The following is a 26854-nucleotide window of genomic DNA, read 5'->3' as shown; positions in this document are numbered from 1 at the left end:
TACGTAAATTTACACATCTAATCAGTAGATGTGCATCCTTTTCTTCGTTAGCATTTTAACTATATATTTCTAATAAGATGTATGATACATAATATCTATTAAATTACATAATATTAAAAAATAAAATCATGTTGCTATTTTTAGCATTCAATTTTTTTAACAAAAGAAGCATTTAGAACTTCATGTATAATTATGGACGACAATGATATGGAGGATATGTAATTATATATTATTATATTATATACATATTATATACATATGTAATTATATATTATTATAATAATCGCTAATTAATGACTAAATCGAAGATATACTGTGTTCGTTATATAAACTTATTTTTATATAAAAACATTTATATGAAACGTACGCGTTACATTACATTGCTTATTAATATAAATACATACACTTGAATAAATGATGCAATAAATACGTTATCCAATTATAATTAAATGCGCGGTTTAATAATGCATGAGATTGCTTAAATCAATATTCACTAATTAAAAGCGACTTTCTAATTTATTGTCTTCCTATAAACTATTACAAATATAATTTTCTTAACCGTACGTTGTCTCTTCCTAAATATTCATATCTATTTCAACATGAACTTGTATTCATTTCTATTCAATTTTGTATACAACATTTCAATGTGTTAAAAATCCCAAACAAATATTTCATCTCCCCTATGCTTTATATTCATAAAATTTTGCACAAATCTCATGTTGTACCTTGGCCAGTTCTATCAGACACTTCTAAAATCAGATAATGCTTCCAGATTATTTTCTGGAGAGAAGGATTAATCGAAAAGTTTGGAGCCTGTTATCAGTACAAAGATAAACCCCAAAAGGATAGGAACAAAAACGCTGTGGCTAATGACGTTGACGCGGCAACCTGTTGTCCAGACCTTTTGAATGGGAGCATACAAGCAGGATAGGCGTGCTAATAAATGGTCCCGTCCGGAGGCGCATCTGCGTAGCAAAAACTTTAGCCGAAAAACTTGAGCACCCCTTAGGGGGCATTGCGCGCCCCCGCCTTCTCCCCTTCCGGAACAGAGGCTGGTATTATCATTATAATCGTGCACCGATGCGCTGATCAGCCGTATTGTCATACCAAATGCTGAACTTCCAACTAGACGAATGCTATATATCTATTACCTTGTTCTCTTTATTGTCGTTCCATTTTTTATACGTCAAATGATACACTTTTTTTGGAAAAACGGTGTTATTATATAGATGTACTTTGCGCTTTATATTTTAAGCATAGGAAAATTGTAGATATATAATGAACAATTTATTTTCGTAATCACAATCAATTTGTATCTAAGCTGCTTCTATTGAGTGATAAGTTCGTTCACGATTTTTTGAAACATTTAAGCGTTACTACTTTCATATAAGTCTAATCAAGAAGTAATTTGTTTGACTGGTTTAACTGTAAATTTCTATCTTTTATAAGAAAGATTTTTAGATCTTACATCTTGTTTTACAGTCTTTAAGCAACTATTATCACAATCTTGGAAACACGCTAGTGAAAAGCGAACGAACTTACTACTCAATTCAATTCTACTTATTTTATCTATGTATTTATATCCAATTATAACTAATGTACATATATTATTACAATTGAACTTCTTCTTATTTATCCATGCATTTTGAATAAGAACGTAATGCAGATATATACGTAATAAAAATCCAATATAAATACATTACAAAAATTAATAAGTTATATTCGATGAAAACGTGAAATAGAAAATCACACTTTTGACAAATATAAACAAGACTTTAAAAGGAAACCTAGTTCGTACCACTCAAATAGAATCAATAAAACCGACCACTGCTTAAAACTCGTGCTTGTCGCCAGTGCTTGAAAATCAGCTCCCAAATGCTGCTTATCGAAGATTGAACTCCTAAATGCATTTAACAAGTGACAGGTTGATGGCCCTCGGCGTCCCGACGAAGACAAAAATAATCATGCATCCACTTCACGATTCGCGCATGTGACTGCAAACAAACTCCGTCATAGAATTCAGGACAGTTCGGCTCCACGCACATGTTCCGAATTCGTGAGCCTAAGGGCTGCCACCCCACATAAGCATCGCATATGTCAGGACATCTTTGGCAGGACCCCCGTTGCCTTTGCTGGATATACCAGCAAAGCGCTGCCAGGGTTCACCTATGTATGGTATTATAACGGGGCAAATGTGGTTCACTTCGTAGGACACGCCTCTGTTAGGTTTCAAAGAATCAACCAACCCCATATCGCACGCAAAACTCGCACCGTCACTAGGAAGGCGAAGACAAGTGCACGCATTATCGTCCTCAGGAAAAGGACGATGATAGTGATCATTTGTAAATGGAGAGGCGTGAATATTTGATAACTGGGATTGAATTTTGTCTCTGCGGAAAGATACTTCTTGTATTTTATTTTTCTTCTATTTTCGTTTAATTACAGATACTTCGTATTTTTGTTAAACGAGAGTTATTATATTCAGTTCCTGTTAGTGGTTTTATTTAATGGAAGATAAAACTAGCAGAAACGAAAGACATTTCTCTTTATTTAAAAAAATGTGTTATATAGTTTTCAGAGAATAAATATATTTACTAATGGTAAAAGAGTTGCAAAAAATTGATCTAAATTGTTGAGACAGTATCGTATTTTTGGTACAAAACAATTGATATACGTAGTTAACTGTGTATGCGGATAATTGAATCAGAAAATGAGAAACAGGAAATGTTTTCTTCTCAAGAATGATTTTATGACTTTATTGGAGCTATCACAGGATATTGTAACTCGAAAACATTTATTCTTAGAAGTTAATATACAATACATGAATTGATATCTTAGTATTTTGGCGAATCATGTGTTTAATTTTGATGTTATATTGGTAAAATTTTAAATAAACGATTTCAATTTTATACGATCTTTTATTTGTTGATTCCGTAAGAAGATAATAAACATTGCTTTTGTTCATCAGTTTGCCATTAATTCATATATTTTAGTAAAATTCACGCATTGTTAATACAAATCATACAATACAATACATTATATATGATCATAAAAATTATCCAAAAAACCGCAATATTTCAATCCAGAAACCGAGCTGCCGGCGTCAATGAAGATTGACACTTTTGCGTTTAACTCGACATATGCCAAAATAAGTTGTGTGTACAGCAGAACAAACATAGAAACCAGAATCGAAATATTATCATAGCTTAGTAATAGGCTCAGAACATTTCCACATAGGCGACGTAGGGTGCGTCGCAAAAGCAAGCCATAGTAATGCTGAAATGTGCCGACCCCATTGATTTGTAATTGGATTTGGTCAATGCAGCGATGTTCATTTGACATCATTGAGACGTTTAACTGCATTGACACTGTTTACTATTGGATTATCCGAATATTTAAGAAACCTATAGGTACATACTTACGTGATCCACCACTGCAGGTTACTCGAATCTCTATTTATTCCTTTCGTTAATTTCAAAATGTTTTATGTATTTTTACTTCAGAAAATCTAGACCACGGTTTATCAATCTGATATGTGTGTGTAACGAAAATTATGAAATCTTAAATTTCATGTGATTAATTATAGATCAAATACAAATTAGGATAGTCCATAAATTGGAAGCACACATACTCGTTCAAGTCGACACAACGATTTGTAGATGATAAAAGTAATGTGTCGCCTCAGGAATGAAGTAGATGTTTGTGAGATCGAATGTATAGCAATCGAAAGTGCTCGAACGAAACGGTACGACGTGGATATTAAATTTTTTGTTAGTGAGCGAAGTGGTTTTTTTTTTCACGTATCAAAGAGTCAAGAAGCAAAAAGCGGCAGCTCCACTTCTAAATGGGCTCTCATACTCTAGACTACTCGCGTCGTTGCCATAAGATGGCAATGTTACAGGCCGTTGGGCAGCCGAGAGGGATCTCATGAATCACGACTCTGAGAGACGAGCTTTTTAACAAAAAAAAAAAAAAAAAAAGAAAAAGGAAGAGAGTGAAACCGGTTTGGCACGCGCACATTTCGAACGCTTCATAATGACGCCTGCAGACCCTCATTAAACTTCATTATCCTACCATGTGATGTACATTTATCTTAGATCCTTTGCACGCGTCACTTCGCCCAACTTACAGGCGACACTATCAGCATTCCTATACGGATCCGCAACCCGTGGCAAGTCTTATAAATTTCGATAAAACGATCAACTTCGTGTCACTTGTTTTATAGACCACTTCGATATTTACTGTTAACTTTTACAAGTATTTTAATTATCTATTTCCATAATTTTGTTCATGTAGCGACCAATACAATCACAGACATAAAATTCACAACTCATCGCATAAGTAATGTCGTTTCTTATTTTCTACAAATTCACAGTTAGCAACGAAGAAGATTATAAATTAATATAGAAATGATCACACACTATATTACCTAATGAATCGGAAAAATGTTCCATCTGTTTTAAAACAAACTCTATGTACGTTCTCTCTCTCTCACTCTCTCTTTTTCTCTCTTTCTCTCTCTCTCTGTCTCTGATGCAAGTAAGTCATTTGTTCCTTGGCAATTGAAATGAAATTCAGAAAATATCTTTTGTTTATATCACAGCGACGAAATATCAATGGCAATATTCTGACGATGTTCCACGTGTAAGCTTTGGTCTAAAACACGAGGCACTTGTGAATGTAAAACCTTCGAAAAGGTGTAGGTACTTGAAAAGATCGTGATGGAGGAAGAAAGAGGGAAGTCAAATTACCTGACACAGAACGCATTATCTTTACTTGATAGACCTCGCACCCTTAAAGCAGTGACTCTCAAGCATGAATCTTTCCGAGAACGAATTTAAAAGTAATAGGTTTCCGACGAAAAAAACAGGAGTAGGTATTGAGAAACGTTGTAAACCCGACTTCCTGGTATCCCTCTTAAATTCTCGATTTACCAGGATCAGTCCCCTCGAACGCATAAATTTATTCAAACAAATTCTACAATTACATTTCCGCCTAGGATGTCACGCAAACCAAAATTTACGTAGCGTTTCAGTCAATCGAGAACTTCCAACCTACTCAGTTAGTTACGATTCAAATTTTTAATTTTTAATTAAATCACGTGGAATCATTTCATTCGTGGTAATCATTTGAAACATTACATTCTCGCTCAAAAAGTAGATAATAATATTCTTCTCGTACCTTTTTCTATCATTATGTGCGAGAATACTTTACATAGGTACACATCTACTCGTCACTTTCACCAGAAAACTCTAATAAATTTTACCTTTCGTATTCATAAGATGATAAGTATTCACGTATGACGCGAATGAAATAACAAATCTATAATGAAGCAAATAAAACATAAGCGCAATAAGAAGCATTTTCGCAATGAATATCGGCAAATACCATTTATAGCTGATAGCGTATATAATTTGCAATACGTTAACAAAAATAAGGGCTATATTTTCATAATTTTCGTTTGAACTAGCCTCTAGATCTATCTATCTATCTCAAATCTGTACAGATGCAGAAAAAAGAAATTGCATGTTTCATTGAATGACTTGTACCTAATCAAATACAGCGTAAATACGATTAACAGGTCGTGGAATCGGGCAATCAGCACGCTTCCATTTATGGTAAATAGTAAAATGTACGATTTTTCTTCAAGGATGTCACTGGCTATTAACGAACCAGAAAATGGTGGGTCTTCGATACAGGCGTAAGAACCGACGAAAGCAACATCTTCCTTGAACGCTTATTCCTTCGAAGACAAGTGATAACCAGGTGTAGAAAATTACCGAGAACGCTAAACCTGACAAGACGAAGATCAGGTAGACCAGTTGCTAGTGAACCTCGCGGTGGTCTCCTGAGGGAGAGACCATGGATTTCCCCGTACTTGATTACGCTTCGATAAAAACTGGGGCAGGCTAGGTGCGAGTTCGAGGCAGCTTCCACATCAGAGTGAGGTGTTTCTTCGCGATACGTGACGCACTTGCCATTAAATGTCTGCACGTCAGGATAGCTTCCTTGCCAGACGTCGACGTCTCTCCCGAAAAGGACACTGACTGCTCTGCCATCGGACCCTATTTCAGCATACCAACTTGCAAATACTTGGAGGACACCAGTCATTGCGGCGATTTTCTTTTCAGCCACGTCGATTATGCTTTCTTCTTTTCAGCGTTTTATCGTCGCGTAAACCGACCACCGATCGGAATTTCCTAAGTACGTTACATGATGGCGGATCGTCTAAACAGCGCACGACGGGATAAAGAAACCGCTCGATAAAGAAAACCGCCAAATTTGGACAAAAGTTCGATCGATCTCGATCGCTAGGTGTCGAAACGACGTTTCAGTCGACCGTGATGTATAAAGCGTCGAGCACGAACGCGTCGAACACAAAAATTCACTTCCTAGACGTTGTGTTTTTCTACGTAGATACTTGACGCTATCGAGCGAGGGTTTTTGTATTTGATAAAATGAAATTTTTATTGTATAAAAATAAATATTTACTGATTGCAATTATTCGAGCTACTATGGGAAATATCGAGTTCAATCGAATATTTTAAAAGATTCGTAAAGAAGTTAGACATGATCTTTGTATGTTCACTTCCACATGTATCTCAAGGCTCCGAAAAAAAAAATTTATTCGACTCGCTCCAATTTCGATATTTCGACTAAAATCTCGCGCGATTCGATGAGCTTTTGGATTTTTCAAACAAGTCAACTACTTCAAAAACTGTTCCAACGATCGTTAAATTGTTAAAATCTAGGCTAAAAGTACTATACGTGATAACTCTACGCGCGAGAAGGAATCAAAGGGATACGATTTTCGTGTGTGAGATAAAAAATAATTCCTGTCCGATCGATCTGTCTGGTTCAAACATCGATTAATCAACCAATTGACCGAATCTCAACGACGAAAATGGGTACGTCGATCATTCGATTCGTTGATCGCGATTCGAAGGTCGTCTCAGACGGAGGAGAAACACAATGTCAGCCTTGAGCGTCCACGGCGCGCGCCGGAATGACAGCCTCGTGACGTGGCCGTCGCGGCGCCACCGTCTTTGGTAATTGGAGATGGGCGTCGGTAGCGTAAAAGGACGCTGATAGCGATTGGTCGACGAAGAGACGGTGGATTGGATGAAAATCGAGGATGGGCAAGGCGTCGTTGGCAGGCTGGTCGTTGCGCCGCATCCGTGGCGGCCACACCCACCGAGAACCTGGTAGCCCGTCCCCGTTGGGACCCGCTGGCACGCCGCTCGAGCCGGCCCTGACACATTCGACAAGCGGCGCCGTAACGGGAAGCAACGCGCGGCTGGGGACCTCGAAGGACCTCTCTTCTGGTCACGAGTCACCCTACCGACACTTTCGTGTCGACGATATACGCACCACGTTGCCGTCGCCTGCTACTCAGATTACCGCTGCTCGCCGCGTATCCAGGCTCGATCTCTTCATCCCAAGTGGATCGTTCGAAGATCTCGGAGGAGTCGCGCGTACACGCTGGGGACCCGGATCGAGGAACTGTCAACGGAGAATCGAAGATCCTCTTCGGTAACAGATCTCTATCAACTTATCGTTTATCAAGTACGTGCTACGCGTATAGTAAGTGACTATGGAGAGTGACGAAGTTTAGTGAAGATCGCGAAGAGTCAGACAGTAACGAACAGAAGACTGTGAGACTTTTGTAAAGGAAACCGAGTGAGTAAATAAATATACAGTGGTCAGTGAAACAAAAGGAAAGAACACTTTGCAGTGTCGATCGAACTCGTGATATAGAATTAAAGGGACGCATGTGCGCCGACACGCGGTCGGCTACCGATTTAATGGTGTGACAAGTTGGCTGTTTCTCAGATAGGTACGGGCATTGGTGAGAAATCGCGAGGAATCGAGGTCAAACGACTCGATTGATGCACTCTCGTGAAGAATCGTGGCGGTGGAGAGGAGCGTTCTGACCGAGAGGTTACGGTCTCTCTCGATCAGCCGCGAAGAAGGTTCTCGCGAAGGGTGGCAACGAGAAGGAGAAAGCCTGTTGCCCCAGGAGAGTCCGTACGGCCTCACGACGCGGTCCGACGAGTGGAGCGGTCTCCTGCCCAGCTCCACGATCGTGGGTGCTGGGGGGTCGCCATGGCTCGGACTCGGCGCAGGGGGTGGCACGGGAGCTACCACCGGGGGCGGAAGCCCCGTCGAACTCGAAGGCCACTGGGGACGTAAGCTGTACGGGGCGAGTGTAGCTCCACCACCGCCGCCTCCTCATCACCACCCGCGGGCGCCTCTCGTTTTCGCGCCTCAGGACATGAGGCAAATACTCAAGGAGGAACCCGTGCCACGTGCTTGGCCACAGCCCGCGCTTGCCGACAACGGAACGTGAGTACCTACGCTTATTTTTCTATTTTCCCCGTTGAAATCGTTTGCTCTTGTATTAAGCGAAAGTACGAAAGTAAAAAGCAAGGTGATCAGATTCGCGATATGCTCCTTTCTTTGGTGGAAAATGAAAATTTGCAATTATACGAAGGTTAAGTTATAAGTGAAAATGTGAAGAAAAAGGTGAACGACGGTAGAGAAATATTCGGCGTTTTATCCCGATAAAATCAGTTTTATTTTGTACTGCATTAGGTAATGTTGAATAAAAGTTTTGTCCATATTGAGGTATAGGTTGAAATTGGAAATTTGTATGTATCACGTATGTAGTACATAAAACTATATAACTCTTTACTGATATAATGAATGACGATTATTGACACGTATAACTGTCATCAAAATCTATGCATAACATGAATCTATTGATAAACCAAAATGTTGGTACTTATATCTAAATCGGTTTCTATATTTTCTACTTCCTTTATAGCGGCCAATCAAATTATTGCAGAAGCACATTTGCTACAAAAATAATCGCGTAGATTAAACAGCGAGATAAGTCGCTGAAAAGTAGAGTACACGTTGTGTATTATTTTTTACCCATTTTACAACATTGCAGCGGGAAATTAAAAATATTGACTTAATAGACACGTTCGAGTTAAAAAACTGTTTCCTTCAACCGTAAAATCTATTCAAAACAAGTAAAAAGAAAGCGTAAATAAATCGCCATTGCGTCGTCGCATGCCGTCGGACAGCGGCAATGTCGTTGCTTCGTTTACTTTCCACAGAATCATTTACAGAAATATTTACACAAAACTCCTAGTAAACAGAAAAAACAAATAACAATTCTGAAACATTGAATCGCTGTAACTATAACTATTTTACTTTCTCCATTGCTGAAACTACAACATTTCTCCTATCAAAATTGCCTTCAAAAATCTCGCTTCGTACACACATCGAGAATAGCGGTAAGATATTCATCAGATAAAAAACATTACGACGTGCGATTAGTAAAGATCAGAAAAATTACTTTACATCAGCTTTCCCTTAATCGTTGGATTTGAAGACTTTCAAATTACGACGCGTCATCAGGAAACGACAATGCCTCGGTATTTCGTGGCACGCGAACAAATATCCAGTTTATCTTTGGTAGCGGAGCGTTTCAAAGCGGTTCACACGTAGCTGCATTTGGCGAACGATAAACCGTGCTTTATTGCAGCCTCGCTTAAGGGATTTGTACGACGTGCAAACGACGAAGGTACAGATACGCGGACTCGAGGAGGTAAACCAACCGGGTTGGGGGCTCGCTAATCCAATAGCGGTTCTCTTAACTAACCCCTTCCAAGTGGCGTGACACGGGAGTGGGCGACCGGAATCGAGTTAATGTAATTGAGAATTTTAGCGCCTTTTGCTTTCCTCTCTTCCTCTCGTTTCCTCTTCTACTTGTTCGTTTTTCCTCCGGGTTATCGCAGACTTTCCGCGCCTGAAAGGAAAACTGAAAAATTATTGCGGCTTAGCACGTTAGTACGAGTTCTATCTATAACTTTATGCAAGTGATTGGTGGATTGTGAATTTTTATACGTTTATTGAAATGCATCGAACGTAAATGGAATGTAAAATGCACAATATGAAATGTTCAAAGTATTCGTTACAATATTTAATGGGAAAAAGAAATCTCTGCTTAGGTCCTACTGCTATTACCATTTTCACAAAAATACGAATTCGCGTAAATCCGCGATGTAGTCATTTTTTGGTATTTTTTAAATAAGAAAAATTTGATATAAGAATTTTTATCAGTAATTACTGTATGTATCGATACACTTATATTTTGTAAAAACAGTTTGGATATTTCCAGGCGTTTTAATTAAGAGTACATTTCAAGAATACGTTATTATTAATCCGTTTGGATAATCATAATTGCTTTCTGGTTTAATATTCAAAAAGATACATAATTCCTGTTATAATCGCGGGTTTACGGAGCAGAACCGACAGAATGACAAATCAGATAAATACGCGCTGTGATTTTGTCCGCGTTGTTTCTATTATTTTCAACATTAATTCGATACCATCTTGTTTAATGCGCATAAAAAATTGAAATGCAGACAAAAGTGATGACGTAGGTATCCATATGGGTAGATATTATTTTTAAAAATTTACCTTGCACTTCACGATTATTTATGCATTTTCCTGCGTAAGTCTGTTATCTTCTCAAATAAGCTTATGAGATTAAGATACCTGTTTCGAAAAGTTGAACATTGACCACCTACTCGGACAATGAAATCGTGCAATTTACACAAACTTGAGTCGATCAATTTGATTTCAAAAAATTTCAAATACGAAAATTTCGTTTATATCCTATATGTATCGTTTCTTGCAACAATAAATTGACAAAGATTGTATTTGTCAGCTCTATTCTTTTCTTAACCGGTGCTTAATTGAAACAACGCTAACACAGTTGGTACAAGTGGCTTAGACAAAACGTTAAGCGTTGGAATCGTTTCTGTTCAAATTTACCGTGGAAAGTTTCATTTCCTTGGTGAAGAGCGGTTATAACACACAGACGCGGTGTACGCCGACTCGAAAAAGAGGGTGCGAGAGGGCTTGGCGAAACTGTTTTAAAACTCCCAGCAAACAGACATAAACTCTCACGCTTTTTAAAAACCCCTAAAAAAGTTACCCACCTAATGAAGCAGTAAACCATCGTGCCCGACGAAGGGACGAGCTGTGTCGTCCGTGGAAAAACAATGACTTTCTCTGCGACTCCGGGTATGAAAGTAAAAGGAATATACAACGAAGAAAAAGTTTGCGAGCAATTGTTGCTTTCGCAAATCAGTGAATACGTTTTGCGCGTAATATAATCACGAAAGTTTAGTTATGTAAAAAGTTAGGAAGGAGTATCGTCGAAACTACCATACGTACGTTCATTTTGACACTCTTTAAGGTGCAACTTTAATGAATATTCTATCGTGGATTAATCTTTTATGAAACATTTCGTTTTCTTTTGTGCGTGGACTAACTTTAATGAATATTCTATCGCGGATTAATTTTTTATAAAACATTTCATTTTCTTTCGTGCAGTACAACTGTTATGAATATTCTATCGTAGATTAATTTTTCATTTTTTTCTTTTTTTTTGACTTTTTAATTATGTAACTTTTATTTGCAAATCGATGAAACGCAAAGAGGACCAACAGGCGAATTCATGTGCGTGATCTTTTTATAGTTGTGATGTTTGCAATAAAATCCCCAGTCGTAAACGAATTAATAAATTTTTGTCAGAGGAGGCAGTGAAATATGGCATTAAATTGAACAGCATCCGCGGTAACGCTGGCTAGTTGCGAATTACATTCGGATATATTACAAATTGCTCATTATCTCCGCGCGCATTATGAATCACGTTGGGTGCAAGCGTAAATAGACTGCGCTTCGGCTAACTCGTAATAACTAACGCCCGGCGGTATACATTAACTGCGGATTTATTGTAATTCTCCGCGATTGCTTTATCCACGAATTCGTAACCGTATCCGTGGGTTCGTATTATCCGCATATTTCGCCCGTAATGCATTGTGCGCAAATAGCATAGGTTGCGGCTCGCATGTAAAGTATAGACTAGCTCGGACGATTATTCGACGATCTGCGTTTGCAAATTGCCAGCGTGTCAATATTTGCCCCGCGACCGATAAAGCAAAAATTTCTGTACGTTTCGCCAATGGAACTTTACAGTAGAATTTAATTACTGATAAAAGAAAAAAAAGAAGAATTGAAATTTCTTTTCACTTCAACGTAACGTACGTGGAGAAGATACACGTACATAGTGAAATCACAAATTATAATATTAGATGGATACTCGAATTGATCGGCTAAAGTCAAACGTTATTCATAAGTAGCGGCACATGAGTTAGAGGACAATTTAAATCATGTTGTTGTTTTGCTTAGAGTATCAAGATCGTTAGCATATACGTAATGTAAGAATAAATAAACTCCGAGCAAAACAATGTCGCTGCTACGTGCAAGCGTCGAACAAAGACGAATTTGAATTTTCCGACTCTTTCCCGACCAGTGTAAATAAGCAGACGCGATTGCAAGGAAATAAGTTACAGTCAGTTGTAGATCAGTTATCAACGAATTATCAGTGATCTAATTAACGAGTCATTAGCGATCTTATTTTGCGACTTATACAGTGTCTTGGTAAATCGATTAGTACGAGTGCCTCAGCGAATATAGTCTGTACACTAATTTATTATTTTTAAATATACTCGTTTCAAGAACGAACTATCTCGTCATTAAACCTCACCGACCAACCATTCTCTACACATAAATCTCTATACATGAATTGATATTTAAATCTGCTTACAGCCCTTCATTAAAATTACACTGCGTTAATCCTCTATCGTTTTCTACGTTATAGTAATTACTGTGTTATATAGTAAAAGTTAATGTGCATCTATAAAAATAAATCTAGCTACAATTGTAAGTTTGTCAAAACTCATATTACCATTAGGTAGGTATATGAGTGCAATATTGTTGTTAATGTATAATGAGTTTAAACTAGATGCCAATTCCAACTAAGTTTCAATGTTACAATATATCAAACATAGAGTGTCCTATAATAAATACGACTTTTTAGGTACATGCAGTTACACAATTCTCGTGTATGAATTCTGTCGTACAGGGGAAAGAAACCATGAATACATTCAGCTTATAATTCGGATCTGTCATCATGCAATTTTCATGCGCTTTTCTGAATGAACAAAGATATATGGCTGATGAAGATAACTTTCATAGTTTATTCATTTCATAATTTAGTTCATACTAAACGTTGCAGCGTTCGAACGATGTCAGGAAATCAGACGCAACACATAAATTAATTTCTCATTACGATAAATGTTTGCAGATACTGAGGAACTATATACTGCAAACTAACAGTAAACAGATATCCTTTATTCGTTCATACTTTTTATAGAAAAGGGGAGTAACTTAGTGACTAACCTACATATCCATCTTCTAACACTTCGTTACCGGTGGAAATGTTTTCACGCGAATGAAAACCGGATTCGCCATGTTTACGTTGGATTTTTAACTCGCAATCTTTTGGCGTATAATCTCGCTCTCGAGGAGAGAAACTGTTCGTTTACTTATTTCGTGCACGTTTTTTTTCATCTACAGCTCTTTTCCTTAAATTGGCATTTTCCTAAGTGCAGAACTATTTGTAACGTCCCTGCGCACCAATGGGCGCAACGATGCAGGGAAAAACTGGTATCGCGCGGAAAGACATCTATCGCGTCCTACATCTTCATTTGCGTATTTGGCGCGCGGCGAGTATCGAGTTATCTTTGTCGGCCGATCGAATCGTAGCGTTACTTCAGTCGTCGCAGAAAGAAAAGTTACGCGACAGGGATCGCTGTGCCTGGAGGCCGAAGGCAATGCAGGAGGCACGTTGCGCCCGCCGCCACCGATGAACGTTATCTGCTAACCGAAAGCGGGCGCGTGGCAAATTGTAGCGGAGAATTCCGGCTGCGGGAATCCGGCAATCCTGCCTGTAATTATCACCTCTGTGTCGCTTGCTGTAGCCTGAAACGTTCAAGTTGTTACGCCTTCGTCTTTAAGGAGAAATGTGCCTGTTAATGCAAAAATACCTATCAATTTCTATAAAGTGAGCTTTATAGATGCAAATATAGTCTATGTATTAGGCTGCGGATGTCCATTTATTTATGAGAAATTTAAGTCTGCAGAAATATACGAGACACATAAAAATATATAAAAATATTACGGATAATAGATATGTAATATTGAAAAATATAATAAAATATTCCAAGTATGCATTATAATTAGAATGCAGATATTTATGCAAATTCATACGTTATACAAATCTGCATATGCAATTGAAATTTATCTGATCTACTAAATAATAGTAGTGTAGGTACTTTGGATGTTTTGTACGTAATGTTTGTGCACCCTCTGCATCTTTTTTTTCTAATTTCTTCTTACGCATTCTGTGCAAAATGTAGACACGTGAGTGAGTAGAATAACCCCGAAATGTTGGATACACGCGGTGAACGTTGAGAATATGAAGCGACGCGAAAAATAGCCGCTTAATAGAGGAATATTGGCGTAAAGCGTTCTCTCGCCATACGATTATAATTATACTGGTCCGTTAAATGACCACGACCCCTGCATTCCATGTTCCCGGTTGACAGTTGCGTATTTTTTTTTTTTTTGTCTCTGTTTTTACCCAGCTTTTTTCACCGAAAATCTTGCACACTATTGAAAAGCTGCTTGTTATTATTTTATATAAATATTATTATACTTTAATACTAGATGTTTAAAATATTTAACACGTACAATATTTGTAGTACAGTCTTATCACATTACATTAACAACACTATTTAATATGAATAGGTAAAGTAACATTTGAACAGAATACGTACCACATACACAATTAATATTTTTGATGCATGACTATAAAAAGTATTGTTTTCAGTACTTGAAAGTAAAAATTTCGTGCTAACATCAGAACTAAATGCAAAGTGTTCTTCCATGAATAATTGTCTGATACTGCACTTCAATCACTAATAAAATCCCATCGATGATTATCTGCGTGGACAAAATTAGATAGGAAATTTATTGCAAACTTTTGCTCCCCTTCTAATATATAAACAAAAAATTCATTGAATTCCCACAGTCGCTTTGCATAAATTACTAACCAGTTATAATAACAAGTTGCAAAATCCAAACACAAACTATCAATGAAAGTAATCCCATCCGCGCGGCTCTCCACGTACCACCCGCGAAATAAAACAACGCGGTCACCCGGACTTGCATATTATTGTTATTTTAACGAGCATAATCTTGAAACCGCGGAACGGTGGCGCGCCGCAATCCGCAATAGTTTGGAAAAAGGTGTGCGACAGTATTGCACCGCAGGTGATAATGTAAAGGCTCGGTAGGACGTGCCTACACGTTACATAGGAATTGGTGCATGGCAAACGGGGCAAAATAATCGGACGTCGAGAGTTATGGGGCGCGAACCGGCGGCCGGTTAATCAGCCACCGATAATTATCGACACGGGCAGTACATCACTAACCCTCCCAGCCTCTCTGCCACCCCAGTGGCCTCCTTCCCTCCAGCAGACCCTCTCTTCTCTCTGCATCGGGATTCACCACCAGCCCCCCTTCTCGCCCTCGAACACCCCTGACTGGCGAGAACCCCTTGTATCCTCCTCCCTCTTGCTCTGCCTCCTCTGCCTGCCGGCAGACCGACATCCCACCGCCTACCGTGACAAACGCACCGCCGATACCATCATTTATTTCGCAAATGTGCTGCAAAACTGCCGCTATTCATTTTCGGTCCAGTCGATTCAGTTTTCCGCTCTGAGAGTCCGTTCTGATGGCAGTGAGCGCCGCGGCGGCATTCCGCACACCCGCGCCGCGACCGTTTTATCGCTTCGCGCTGCCCGCCACCGCCGCCGCAGCCACAGCCGCGATCGCGATGCCGCGTGCCCGAACCACGCCACCACCCGATAATGCGATTTCTCCGCGGCGGTTTTTAACCGATGCAACATCTATCCGACCCCCGCATACCAAGCCTAAAAACCCTTTCGCGCCTGTCGCTTGTCGCGCTTCGACGGATCGCGCCGCTTCATTGACGAGTAGCTTTTTTTAACCCCCTGCACGTGTTTATCTGAAATTTGAAACCATGAAAAAGGGAGATTGAAAGTTTTAGTTATTTTGCTATAAAGCGTACTTTGTATGGCGAGGTGGCGAATATATTTTGTTTCGATTTTTACAGGTATTTGTTGCACGTGGTTATAGCGTCGAGTATTTGGATGAGGGTAAATTTTTATCTATCGATATAACCTTGTGTAGAGGATATGAATAACGATTAAAGAGAGTAAGTTTTGTCTTTTCAGTTATGGGCATGAACTTCCACAGTTTACTCAATTCGAGGGAAAACAATTTTTATTACGTCTAACTGTTACTTTTGATTTATATTTTGATTATTTGCACGTTGTTTAATGTGGAGGATTCTAACATTTCCGAGAACATGGTAATAACCTTTATTGACACGTGGATTAGCAGTACCTTGATTCAGCAGCGATATAGAATTATTTAGGCATTTACGCAAAACCTGGTAAATCTAAATTTGTACCAGGAAATAGAGGTTATATGTAATGTCTAAGGGGTTAGGAAACAGATAGCTTAGTGAGAAGCGCTCACAATATGAGGGGGAATACAGACGGAACATAATTAGAGAGCAAACGGTGAGCGACTCCAATAAAGTTTAATTTTAAAAAAGCCATAATGCTGTGACAATCGATTTTATGAATTTAATATTTTCCAACGTGTCGTAACCGTTTGTAACTTATGTACTCTCTATGGACTTGATAAAGGAGTATTAATTATCAGATTCTTCAAGCAATATTAATCGTTGACAGAATTTTTGTTTCAAACGATAGAATGTTAAATATGTTTGCATAAAGACATAAAGTATTCTGGTAAAGTTTTAGTATTTGTACTTGGCTGACTAGGATGGTATGATGATGTTATGAGTTACCATTAAACATTTAATAATATACTGAAACGTATTGAACAAGGAAATTATGTCGAATAAAGAAAAAATTCAAAAATTTGCATATATACAGTTTACGATATTTTATACGTTACAGTAATTATTACAGCCTTCGAATAATTTATAGTGTTATACAATCAAACAGCATCCATACGTTGTTCCTTTTCTGAAGAAAAGTCCACTAAATTAATGCGTTAAATTATTAATTATAATTATATTAAAAATAGATATCCTACATATTTAGGCTGATAATTCGTAAACATCAGAAGTAATATTAGTAAGAGACACGATGTCACGAAAGGTGGCACAAAGCTTGGTGAAAAGTCACGTTTCATGGGATCAATCAGAACGTAGTCGCACGCGCGAATTATGCGAAGTAGTGCAGTGGAAAAGGGGACTTTCCGTGCCATTACTCAAAGATGGCATCGGAGTCCGGTGGTCTAATCTCAGCACATGAGACCTTAATGGGATTTTAAGGCGTTGAGGCCACCTGCGCGCTCCCCCACGGACAGCCTCGTTTGTCTTTCCTCTCTACCAGTTTGGACATTCTTATTGCATTCAAGGCCGTGTAGGACATACCTATTTGACCCTACGATAGAGGATTTCACTTCTGACGTCCGAATTTGGTAACGTGCATCGTCTGCGGCATCGAATGCACGCGCACTCTTCATAGTCGGTGATCGTACTGAAATACTTGCGATTTCTGAATATAGTATGGAAAGGTTAACTCGATAGATCGCCATTGAATACAATTTTTGAGAAAAGGGAATTTACATTATTCACTATGTGATTAAATTATCCGAGTCGTAAAAGCATCTATTAAAGACTATTAAAAATATTAAATACTGTTATTAGTATCATGAATATCAAATATAAACAACTTTAATGTAGCGCAAGCTGACAGAAAAATACACAATAAAACGTAATAATGTTTAAATTGTTGTACGTGAAATTTTTGGTATTTAGGATCTAATATATGGGTATAAAAGTGAAGTAAAATTTTCGTTAATAATTCAACGCGATTGTAATATGTTGTAATTATATAAACAGTGCTTTAAACAGCGTAATAAAGGTTGTATTATATGTGAATTTCAGGGTTGGTGTCGGTAGAGCTCACTTCGAGAAACAACCACCAAGCAATTTGAGAAAAAGTAACTTCTTCCATTTTGTGATCGCTCTTTACGATCGACACGGCCAACCGGTCGAGATAGAGAGGACTTCCTTCATGGGGTTCGTCGAAAAGGATCAGGTAATTATTTTCATAAGGACATATTACTTGTGTTAAATTAATATTTTGCTAAAAGGGTATTTTTATTCAAAGATTATTAAATAATTCTGATATGGGTGATCGTAATTGCAAACAAAATTATGTACATTGCCTGTCATAAGTAGACATCTATTAGGACATTTTCTCATATCTAATACAAATTAAATAGTTCCCTATACTACTTTTATTTGTTGAATTCCATCTTACTATCTGCTGACGAATCATCAAAATAATATTCAGTTCACAAACATTGCAATAAGATGCAATATAGAAATTACAATAAATACGTTTAAAATGGCAGAGTAGCATAAGATTTATGTCTTGTTAGTTTCGAAAGTCGATGAAAAATCGCAGATCGTTCATCAGTATCGGGTTCGAAAAGTAAGTGATGGCGTCGAGTGACAACTTCGGAATTTCAATGCACATCGTAGTTCCTGTTTTCCCGTGAGGTTAAGTGGAAAAAGGCGAGGTGGACCTTTATGACATCAGGGAATATCGTGCGAGCGTACGCTTATCTCGATAATTGCCGTTTCCATCGGGGACGACGTCAAATATTAAACGGCTCCGCCTATACGTATACATATCGATAGTCGGCAGGATACACCTCCAGCTTTTCCAGCAATTAGTCGGACAGGCGAAAATCCATTGGCCGCGTGAGAAATGGACGGACGCGATCGTAAGAGCATCGATGTTGTCACGCGAACCGAGCAACCTACGAATAATAACCGGGCTTTCCATTTTCTTTCGTTCATCCCGTCTCCCTTTCCTATCACAGATCGTATCTCTTTGAGCATTTGTTACTAAATCATTCTATCGTTCCAAATATTTCGCCGAGTGAATAACTTTTATTCGATTATGTCAGTGTCTTACAATTGAATTAGGTTTGACACGGTCATGTTTCTGTTTAATTAATACCTTTCAACAATTATTCTCTCGTTAGAATAAAATGTAATTATGAACTGCTCAAAAGTATATGGACATTTGTTTATGCTTGACATAGTATAATTTCGTTACCTTAATGTGCAAGAGAAGGATTGGTTTAGGTTTCTAAAAATGTGACTAAAGATCTCTATCATGAGACAGTTTTGTCATTTAAGAATTCGCCTATTTGCAAACTATAAATAAGATAGGAAAATTCTTTCAAATTAGTAAATAAACTATCGTAATTAACTTTAGCGATAATATTTAGAATTGATTAATGCTTGGACTAATCATAGATTTAATTTTGATATACCATTGATGAAATTTTAAATAATTTATGATAAACTTCTGTGTAACAATACAATGTTCATGAAACGTTAATTATTAGATTTAAAGTGTGAGTGTTTGAGTGATTTCTAGCTTCCGTGCCAGCAATCTAATCTATTTTCATTGCATTCGAAGAAATGGCAAGAATGCCTGCAAATGAAGTCATTATACGTGCTCCGTTCCCTCAATCTCTACGGTTTTTTTATGTAAGAGCGTATTAATTAGGAGCAATCAATTACAAATGCAGATTTCTGCGAGTACGCAGTTGTCCTAGGTTGTGATTGATCTATGACAATCGCTTTCTAATATTTTACTACCGCGTTTTATTCATTTTTACAACGATTTCCCCGAATTTGCTATGTCCTTTCTCTTTCCTTTATTTCTTTCGTATCTTCCTCAAACTTGAGAAGTTTCTTAAGAGTAGCAAAATAAGATTCGGTCAAAAATATTTCAAAGGGTGGAATAGGGTTATTCTTCGTTCTATATTAGACGATCCCAGAGATAATTAACATCTATTGGTAATTAATCTATTTTCTTGAAATTTTTACAATCATTCACTATCTTTCTGCTTTGAGCTTTCTATTTTATAACACTTTTACGCTTCAAGAATTTCAACTTTTAAATAATGATTTTAAACTTAGCTTTTAAGAAACCACATTATTAACGAGATAGATCTAATAGATTAATATTGTATGTGAGAAAAATTGAATCGAGCGTTCTTTTTAATATGCCTGCTAGTGGATCTCTTTTTCCAATCGCCAACTTCCGGTTGCCCGTTTTTCCTCATAATGAAAGCCTGTCATTCGAGTGATCTTTCAATTAACGTAAAGAGTCGCTTATGATCCCGGTTATGATTTCACGGAGAAGACTAGTCTCTGTCGGTTATCGAGTACTGGTTAGAATCATCGGGAGAAATGACATTCGACTCGTGTTCGAAGAGTTGTCACGACTTCGTGCGAACGGCTTGGAGCGGGACGCGATTGTCAGCACAGTCATCGTTAGAGCTCCACTTTCTATTGGTCAATTAGTATAGCTGTTTAAGGAAAAGCTGACTGCCACACACTCATTCTTGCGCAAAAGAAATCTCTACACTGGCAGATACTGTTCGGACAGACGATCACGCGAATGGTCGGATATCCCTTCCTGCCACTCTACCATGCGAAGAACCATTACAAGCTTCGAGTTTGTACATCGTCAATCGATTACCTGTATATATCATAGAATACTCGAAATGTCAGATACCTACATGACAGAAATCCAGATTCTCGATATAAGGATAAATTACTGCGACACGCGTGTAAATTATCGAGGTATAGAATTTAAAACCTAGAAGTTGAAATAGTATACAGAAGCATTGGATTAATAAGAAGCAATTTTCTTAACGGAATAAGATGTAAGTTTCACGTGGAGCGTGATGAAAAAAATTATAAGTGATAGGATAATTTATTCTAGTTTTTTATTTTAGCGTGTACTTGCGGAGACACTAAAAGTTAACAATCCACAACGTTCACAAATTCACATGTTAAAATATTTACAAATATTAAAGTCCTTTGAAAATAGATAATTGGATTAAACTCGAAATCAGGCTCTTGCTCAAATTGAATTCCGCTAATTGTACTCAACATTTATTCGCAAATAGTGGAAAGAAACATATACAGTGGCTCACAAAAACATTCGAACATTCGCTGTTGAAGCTTTTATTATTAAAATAATTAAAGTATGCACGTTAGACTTAAGATTTGAGAATAATGTTATAACTGCTATAAGATACAGGTGTTAAGATTGTATATTTAAAATTTGAAATGGAACCGATAACATTTGTAGAAGTTATGAAACATTCATTGTAATTATGTATAAAAATAAGGTTACGAAAGTAATCGAACGGTATTAATTATACCTATCTTATTTTATGTTAATGTTTAGTTGGGCCTTCTTAGGCTTCAATTACTGCTTCGAGATTCTTTTCAGTTATTGTGGGTTCGAGAGAATTCCATACTTCTAAAATCTTTTAAGTATCTTTCGAATTTACATTATAATTGTTCAATCTTTTACTGATTTCTTGCGACAGATGTTCGGTGGGATTAAAATTCGCACTTTGTGGAAGCATATGCAACATACGCGGTGTGTTATACAATAATTATTCTTTCACGATTCTGGATGCATGCTTGAAATCATTGTCGTGTGCGAAATAAAAATTGTTTTACAACTTCTACTAATTACATTCAATACATCGCAACGAATATTTCGTAACTTCTACTAATGTTATCTGATTTGTTTCAACTTTTAGGCATATAATTTTGATACTTGCATCTTATAGCAGGTATGATATTGTAGCGGCACATGAGTTAGAAGACAATTCAAATAATGTTGTTGTTTTGCCTCGGAGTATCAAGATCGTTAGGATACACGTAATGTAAAACAACGTGCAACCGTCGAACAAAGACGAATTTGAATTATAGTATAAATAATAATAATAATAATAGTATAAATCGCGGACGCGATCGCAAGGAAATGAGTTACGGTCAGTTGTCGATCAGTTATCAACCAGTTATCAACGAATTATCAGCGATCTAATTAACGAGTCATCAGCGATACTATTTTACGATTTATATACTGTCTTAGCGAATCGATTAGTACGAGCGTCTTTGCGAACATTATCTGTATACTAATTTATCATTTTAAATATATTCGAGCGTTTCAACAACGAACAATCTCGTCCATTAAACCTCACCGACCAACCATCTTCTACAATATTATTACCAGATCTTAAGATTAACACGGATATTTCGATTGTTTAAAGGTTTAATAGCGAGCATTCGAATACTTTTGTGAGCCACTATAAACAGGTAATTAAAGCGACTCATTTGTGAGTCAGAGAACAAGTGTACTTTCTATTCCTTTACTTCGATTTGCATTGGTTATCTTGATATCTCCATTCCTCCCTATCCTCCGTAAGAGCACGTCTATATGTATAATTCACATGAACAGGACAGTTGCATTGCATAGCCTCCCTATTAATTAGGGTCGTGCACCGCAAGCATAGATCAGCCCCGGTGTCGAGTAGCCGTTTGTGCCTAAGCGTACTTATGCCTGTTCTCACCCTCGATCCTTCCAGTCTGGAACTTTCACCTCGAGAGATACGCAACTATTTACATATTTTTACACAAAGCCCAATTATTTAAGTGGCGTCGCTCGGCTATCGGGTCGATTGACCCGTCTATCGTTTCTATCGTGAGTAATACGCGACATAAAAGCCTGTAAATAGAGCGTGTCAGCGCGATGGCAGGCGTACAGTTCCCGGAAACTGGTGCCCTACGTAAATACAGGGTCTCCGCATTCGTTCTCCGTTCTATCCGCTTTTTATTCGTGTTTAATTAAAAAGTAGTCGTGGATCGAACGACCCGCGTATATACCTGATTAACGTCCATCGTGCGCTTGCGAATTTAAAGATTAATGGCCGCGACGAACGCCAGTGACAGGAAAGAGCTTAATGCGTACACACGGCTCGAGGAAAAAGGGAAGAATGATGTCGATCTACCGACGAACTAACGACGATTATCCAGTGTACCGTAATCAAGCTTCGATAGAAAAATCAACCGTATACTCGGCCTGTTTTAACGAAACCATGAGTACGCGATTTAACTTCATTTGCATAATTACCCTGTACGAGTATCCATGTATTAAGTTGATAGAAAGGTATAGTTGGTTTCTCAGCATGCTAAATAAACAATTTCAAATAGTTTACACGTCGCTATTTATGACACATTTAAATTACCATTTTTTACCAATTACCATTAAATGGAGAAATATAGATAGCGTGAAGAAGTCTAAAAAAAACCTATGTCTGTGTTGATAAATATTAGTATTATTTCCTCTCTAAATTCAGAGTAAAATACAATCGAGAATTGGAATGCGGCATTGCGCTATATAATTCAAAATTTGAAAGGTTATTTTACTTTAACTTCTTTGATAAGTGACAAGTGACAAATTTTACACTTGAATCGTCGCTAGTTCTGATGTTAATTGCGATCAAGCAATAGTTTCTATGTTACCCTTATTCTTTTCAACACAAGCGTGTCTAACGTATCTATGTAATTCGAATATATTCCGCTGAAATGAAAGAAAGAACTACCGTCCCTCGTACTTGAATTATCATTATCGAGTAGAATTATCGTATTGAACGTATAGTCAAAGACTCGATCTAGGTAATTATGTTAATTTTCCATAATATCGATTGGACTCATCGTTGTTCTCGGGTTGAAAGATTGTATGCACGACTAAATGTCGTGGCCACGATACACGGGGGTTGGAGTCCTGGGTGTTTCAGGGGTAGATAGTTGAAAATGCATTACCGCGGCTGCGGCATATGGCACGATGCACGCATGACTCGTCAACAGGGCAGGATGATAATTATGCATCGCACGCCATACGTAATGGCACGGCTCTTACCGGCACATCAAGAAATTAATAATTAGCGTGAGGTGGAGCAGGCCGAGCGCGAGAGTTACGTCACGGTGCACTTAATTAAAATAGAACGGGGTGTGAAGAACGCGCGGAACTGAATCTCCGTTCCTTCGCGTACTGCATTCGATTCAAACGGTTTAAACACGCACGAAATTTAGCGAGATTAACGAGATTTAACATTGAAATTCGCTTGTGTCGCCTTAATGAATTAATGGTTAGTCGTAGACCTTAAGATTAAAAAGGCGACGATACGTTTCAATTTGAGGAAGATAAATATTGATGAAATCTTCGTGTTAATGTAATCATTAAATGTCACGTCATATCAATGAAATTTTACGTCACATTTAAATTAATTTATTTAAAACAGAGGTTTTTTAATGACATATAACAGTATCATGTTACGTGTGTGTTTCTAGGAATCTGAAGGCCAGAAGACAAACAATGGCATTCAGTATAGCCTGCATCTGCTGTATTCTAACGGTGAGTAAACCGAACCATATTAATTATGACTCATCGCACCAATTTATGAATACTAAATTGCGGTGTATACTATGTATTTTTAAAATGTGCATATATCAAAGTCTCGCAACAACGAAATCAACCAAGTAGATCTAAATTTCATTGCTGGAGAAATGTGAGATTTAAAAAATTGGGTCAACCGTAATGTATATGTATAGCTAGTACTTAATAAAGATTATACGAGAGTGTAATAAAATGCGCAGTTTATGAACAGAGAAAGAACGATCAGGATTTTATTTAGAAAGAAACAGGTAATAGATATAAATCTTTGGATTAAAAACATTTATATTAAAGTGGTAGAAAAGTTATTTAAATCCTATGAATTAGAAGAATTAGTTTATTATTATTTATTATTAGTTAAATATTCATCTCTGTCCAATCGTTCTTCGTAACAATTTACAATTAATCTTCCACTTACTCCATCTCAAAAGCATTTTAAACTTAGTTAAACAGAGAAGACGAGTTAATTCGTCATTTATTGTTAGATTATTTATCTCTCGAATATAATAATTTCCTCATAAAAATTTTTTTAATGATTTTTAATTATCTTATTCTATTGTATTTAAAGTCCTCCATAACAAGGCCTTAAACAAATTTTGTTCTATATTTTGGACTTATTTCTAAGTGTGGAATAACCTCCTGTCGATTATGTACATATTCCTTCCAGTCAAAAATTAGTCAAATATTATCTGTATACTTGAGAAGTTTTCAAATTAGATCTTCTTGTAAGCGAGGCCTCCAACATAACTGTGTTATTCTCGATTCTCGTCATATTTTGACATCAACTGTACCGCAAATTTAGGACCACGATGTGTAAAAAGAAGTCAGTCAGTGAACGCGTAACATGTATTCGAAGAGTGATCCACGCAGTAGCCCAATCCGATCCGAAGCGACGATGACAGGCCATCGACATTCCACCAGACACCCAGTGTCTCAGCTAAAAAGCTCACGAACTTTCGAGGCCCGAGTGCAACAAAGACATATTTTATGTCACTGGCCCAGGTTTGGCAAAAAGGGTTCAGTTTTCGTCGTGAAGAAGCGTTCGAACGTCTGTGCGTGAACGAAAGAAGGAAAAGAGGAACACGGAGAGAAAAGGGAGAAGAAGAAGTCGATGATTTAGAGGTGGTCCAACTAACAGAGAGACCCTTTAAAAACGTGCTCGTATTATGAACATATTAAAAAGCCGCAAGGCGCTATCTGCTGGCTTTCATTCCAGAGTTTTTTCATCATGTGTACATCAAGAACAACGTCAACCTCCGCCGGTGCTTTCTTTATCTTCATTTCTTGTCGATTCTCATGGCTCTTTCTCTCGCGAGCATCTTCCCCTCGTTTCTTTTCCATTCCCTTTCCTGCCCCTTTCCCGGCCGTCCCCCTTTCTCTTTTCCGCGGCTCATACCATCAGCCTTCTTGCCTCCGCTGTTGCGAGCCGATCAATCAATGCGAGATTTTTGCGTTGGCAGAACTGACTGAGGGGCCGCCCTGCCATCTATGGACACTAAAACGTGTTGCCAACATTGCAAACAAGAAATAACTAACTATCGCAACCTATAGAATACTTATAGCCACCTTCGGGATCGTAGATCCCAAGTTCTCCTACTTTTATCCTATTCTCTGGAACTTTCGTTCGACGATACTCGTAGTTCAGCCTATAATCGGCAAAGTCTTTGCCAGTACTTGCTATCGTATGATTCCCCTTTAGAGTTTCTTGAACATCCTGGAAAACACAATTCTTCGTTATATCGTAAGACCGATTTGTATATCGGAATGTGATTTCAAACGAAACATCTACTCGCTGTCTTAAAAGGCAGTCAGAATGGTTGCTTAATACTAGTTGCATTACTAGCTGTTGTACCTGGAATACGATATTATAGAACGATTGTATACCTTTGAGTTTGAACTCTCGGAATTTCTAAATCGTGTAATGATAGATGTTAACAGTTTAATCGTTTTATTCATACCAGCGAAGAATACGTTTGAATTACAATGATTGCACAGCTGTATAAATCACAATTTCGGTTTGTTTCTACATAACTAATATGCATGTAATATATTTGAACAATAAATCTCTACTATAATATTATCAAATAGCTTTTTGGTAATTTTGTTAAATGAGGTGAAACACTATGATAATATAAAAACTGCACGTTCGCACATAAATAATACAGCAAAATTTCAACAACCGATTCAAATGTTAATTACGATAAGATATACACGTTGCACAATGAGAAAGATCAGGGCAATGACGATTTCCAATAAGCAAGCGATGCAATCAAACGTTACGATATAACGGAGCCTATACGTCTTCTATCGAAGTACCGGTTATGTCCTTTAGAGTGAATCGGCAGATCGTCGCGGCTCTGATTTATGCCTCGTTCCCGAGATCGGTCTTCTGTCCGGACTCTCGAGACGCACTCTATAAAAGTTTCATGCACGAAATACTTTACGGTGCA

The 26854-nt window shown here is 37.7% G+C and overlaps 2 protein-coding genes across 6 annotated transcripts in view; one reads left to right on the top strand and one right to left on the bottom strand.

The window, feature by feature from the left end:
* Nucleotides 1–6111, bottom strand: part of LOC139988614 (ES1 protein homolog, mitochondrial) — a 77879-nt gene extending 71768 nt beyond the window's left edge. The window contains exon 1 of the mRNA XM_072006261.1: nt 5795–6111. Within this exon, the coding sequence (XP_071862362.1) occupies nt 5795–6111 (317 nt within the window). The remainder of the gene's footprint in view (nt 1–5794) is intronic.
* Nucleotides 6112–7275: 1164 nt separating this feature from the next.
* Kn (EBF transcription factor knot) overlaps nt 7276–26854 on the top strand; it is a 96138-nt gene continuing 76559 nt past the window's right edge. For all 5 annotated transcript variants that reach the window (XR_011799990.1, XR_011799989.1, XM_072004827.1 and 2 more), the window contains exons 1-3: nt 7276–8346; nt 18002–18155; nt 24302–24365. Coding sequence is in view for 3 of the 5 variants with exons in the window: in XM_072004827.1 (XP_071860928.1) it covers nt 8276–8346; nt 18002–18155; nt 24302–24365 (289 nt within the window). In the remaining 2 variants the exon portion in view is untranslated. The remainder of the gene's footprint in view (nt 8347–18001; nt 18156–24301; nt 24366–26854) is intronic.

The sequence above is a fragment of the Bombus fervidus genome, chromosome 6, assembly GCF_041682495.2.
Source record: "Bombus fervidus isolate BK054 chromosome 6, iyBomFerv1, whole genome shotgun sequence".
NCBI lineage: Eukaryota > Metazoa > Arthropoda > Insecta > Hymenoptera > Apidae > Bombus > Bombus fervidus.
The sequence above is the reverse complement of the archived record's forward strand: the minus strand, read 5'-3'. Positions and strand labels throughout refer to the sequence as shown.